This window comes from Elephantulus edwardii, unplaced genomic scaffold (genome assembly GCF_000299155.1).
Source record: "Elephantulus edwardii isolate Elephantulus edwardi_28Jun2011 unplaced genomic scaffold, EleEdw1.0 scaffold00133, whole genome shotgun sequence".
Classification (NCBI taxonomy): domain Eukaryota; kingdom Metazoa; phylum Chordata; class Mammalia; order Macroscelidea; family Macroscelididae; genus Elephantulus; species Elephantulus edwardii.
Genome location: NW_006399883.1, coordinates 2,762,390 through 2,765,944, shown reverse-complemented (window position 1 = coordinate 2,765,944; position 3,555 = coordinate 2,762,390). Strand labels below are relative to the sequence as shown.

The following is a 3,555-nucleotide window of genomic DNA, read 5'->3' as shown; positions in this document are numbered from 1 at the left end:
AGTGGTATTTGACTGTGTGAGTCATGACACAATATGGATAACACTGAAAAATTGAAAATCACAGAATGCTTAGTGTGGAAGTGTCCTTATGTGAAACCCATGTGTAGACCAAGATGCATTTGTCTGAACAAAGAACAAGGGAACACTGCATGGTCTATAATCAGGAAAGACCTACATCAAAGTTATACCCTTTCACCATACCTAGTCAATCTATGTGATAAGCAAATAATTTGAAAAGCTGAAATCAATGATGAAGAATGTGGCTACAGGCTTAGAAGCAGCATCATTAACACCTTGTGCTATGTAGAAGACACAAACAGGCCCGCTGAAAGTGAGGAAGACACTTGTTGCAGAAGATAAATAACCACAGCATTCAAATTGGATTACATCTCAACATCAAGAGAACAAGCATCTTAATCTTTGGATAAATAGGCAAGAACATGATAGATAATGAAAAGAGTGAAGTTGTCAATGGTTTAATTTTATTTGGATCCTCAATAGACACCCCAGGGTAATTGTAGTCAAGAAATCAAAAATGTGTTGCATTGGAAAAACATGCAAATTAGTGAGTTGAAATGTTTAGTGTAAAAGTACAGCAAAAAGAAGGGAAATCCACATACTCAGTTGTTGTTTTTTTAAACTAGTAATTTTACCATTATGATAATGTAGTAAATTATTAATTAGCTCAATTTCATTACTCATCAAACTGAAAGAAAATAATAGCAACACAAACATATGATTTGTTTAGCATTCATACTGTAATTATTGGTATTCTCAATGGTTCCATTAATAGTATCATACAGTTGTGCTGCATCTTTTTATTCTGAAATATTTCAATAAAACTAACCCTGTTGTTCTACCTATTCCTACTAATATACGTTTAATGAAAGATATCTAATTATATGATATCATTAATCAAGTTAATGAGAGGTGTATTTCTATTATATTTTCATAGAGTGTATGTATATGAGGCTATAAATTACACGGATAAATGTTTATTCAGAATGATATTGAAATATTTAAAGATTTTTAAAAATCTTTTTCTTCTTAATCAATAGCTTTACTTTATTTGAATCATCAATGGATAAACACAAGTCAGAAAAATTGTTGACTGTCTGAAAAGTAGAAAATACTGACTACAAGAGAGAACATCATTGGAAAGAAATTCCTGCAAGAAACTTGTGTGAAATTATTAAATTCACACATAGACACACACACACACTTTACCAAGATGTACCAATAACAATATGCCTGTCCCTTATATTCCAAGCCATTCACTTTGTACAATACCAGCCATTTAATCATCAAAGCAGGATGAACCACAGCACTGTGACTGAGTTCATAATTGTAGGCCTCACCAGAAATCCCAAGATCCAGGGACTTTTCTTTGTTGTCTTTCTCTGCATCTACCTTGCGGCTTTTCTTGGCAATATGCTAATTGTCATCACCATAATTCATAATACAACTTTACATACCCCCATGTATGTTCTCCTTCTGGCACTGGCTGTTGTGGACATCATCTGTACAACAAGCATTATACCCAAGATGCTGTGGACCATGTTCATATCAGAGAAGACTATCTCATTTAAAGGCTGCTTGTCCCAGTTCTTCTTCTTCGCATGGTCTCTTGGGGCTGAGATGGTTCTTTTTACCACTATGGCCTATGACCGCTATGTGGCCATCTGCTTCCCTCTTCAGTATAGTAATATTATGAATCATCGTATGTGTGTGACCTTGCTCAGCATTGTAATGTCTGTTGCATTAACTAATTCATCAGTCCATACTGCTTTTCTTCTGAAACTCAACTTCTGTGGTCCCAATATCATTGATCACTTCTTCTGTGAACTTTCTCCACTGCTTGCTTTGTCCTGTAGCCCTGTGAGAGTCAACGAGGTGTTGGCATATGCTGCTGACATTATCTTGGCCATGGGTGACTTGACTTTCACCTGCATCTCCTATGGTTTTATCGTTGCTGCTATTCTACGAATCCGTACCACAGAAGGCAAGAAGAAAGCCTTTTCTACATGTTCATCCCACCTCATATTGGTTTTCCTTTACTATTCCCCTATAATTTATACCTATATCCGACCTACTTCTAGCTACACATCTGAGAAGGACAAAGTGGTAGCTGTTCTCTATACTGTTGTTACCCCCACATTAAATCCAATTGTGTATAGTTTAAGAAACAAGGAGATTCAGACAGGAATTAAGAAAGTGTTTGCTTCACTGAAATATTAGGTTTTTTTAAGAGAATATCAACTACCGCTGAGAATCTAGGAGTACTGCTGCATTTGTATTGCCAATCCAAAGGCACATGGTTCAATTGCACTGGCTGTTCTCTGGGAGAATGTTGGACAATCTCTTCCATGTGATTTATAATGTTTGAAAACCTGCTGGAGGGTCAAATATGACTCATTTCAGACTCAGTGGCACATAACAAAGATGAGAATCATGTCCTAGAACATTTCAAATTGTAATAATCTATCATAGTTGCCCTATTCTGCTTTTTTAATTTACTTTTGAGAGCAAATACGTTTCACTCCACTATAAGTTACTTCCTTGGCTCTTATTATCTGATATAAATGTATTTCTTACTATTAATTCACTCAATTTGAGTACTATGTTGACTTCTATGCATAATTGTTTTTGTGTGCCACGAAGTCAGAACTGACTCACAGCTCATCCTCCTTCAGGTTTTCAGAGGCAGTACCTCCATGGGAGGGGATTGCCCATTTTTCCCCCCATAGAAAACTCTTGTATTTGAAGCATGTGGCTTTAGGTTGCAACACATATTCTTTTTTTTTTTAATTCTATACTAGTTTATTTACAAAATTAAAATGCATTGTTAAAAAGAACAGATTCTTTCAATTTCTCTCATCCCCCACAAATCAAATTGTACAACACCATGATTAATCTCCCCTCCCCCTGCACATTCTTATCTCTCTACTTTCAACCTCTTCCACCCCTCCTCAATCCTTATACTCTTTCTACGATAACGGTTTTATACAATTTTTAACCTTGTGGGACTGAGTTAATTCTCTCAGAATAATGCTCTCCAGTCCCTCTCAAGTTAGGTAGTAATTTACAAAAGCATTGCTCCTATGTGCTGCATAGTATTCTGTTGTGTGAATGTACCATCATTTCTCAATCCATTCATTTATGGTTGGACATTTGGTCTGTTTCCATGTTCTTGCAATGGTAACAGATTTTTATACATTTTTTAAGCACACTACTTCATGAAAATCTTTAAAATTCATTATAGTGTTCAAATTGGTTATAATTTTTTATTATCTTTCTATATTTTATTGTATTTTGACTAAAACTTTACAAAACAAATTGGTTTTCAATTCTACCATTTATAAATATTTTCTTTTCTGACATTAACCACAATACTCACAATGTAACCTCACTCTTCTCACTTCTTCTCTATAATTTTAATTTATATCCTGCCCCTTCCTCACTTTCTGAGCTTTATCTATCATTGAACAAAATATGCTTTTTTGGCCTTTTTGAACAAAACATGCTTTTTTGCTTTTTTAGAGTTAGTTATTATAA

General features: G+C 34.8%; 1 protein-coding gene across 1 annotated transcript; it reads left to right on the top strand.

Annotated features, from left to right (window-relative positions):
• The first annotated feature begins 1,314 nt into the window (after positions 1–1,314).
• Positions 1,315–2,238, top strand: LOC102854452 (olfactory receptor 13G1-like). The gene has a single exon (XM_006893903.1). It carries the CDS (start codon positions 1,315–1,317, stop codon positions 2,236–2,238), a length of 924 nt encoding a protein of 307 aa, XP_006893965.1.
• The last annotated feature ends 1,317 nt before the right edge of the window (positions 2,239–3,555 follow it).

What these genes read in the sequence shown, in the direction of transcription:
- LOC102854452 (XM_006893903.1), top strand. Translation starts at nt 1,315, where the DNA reads ATGAACCACAGCACTGTGACTGAGTTCATAATTGTAGGCCTCACCAGA.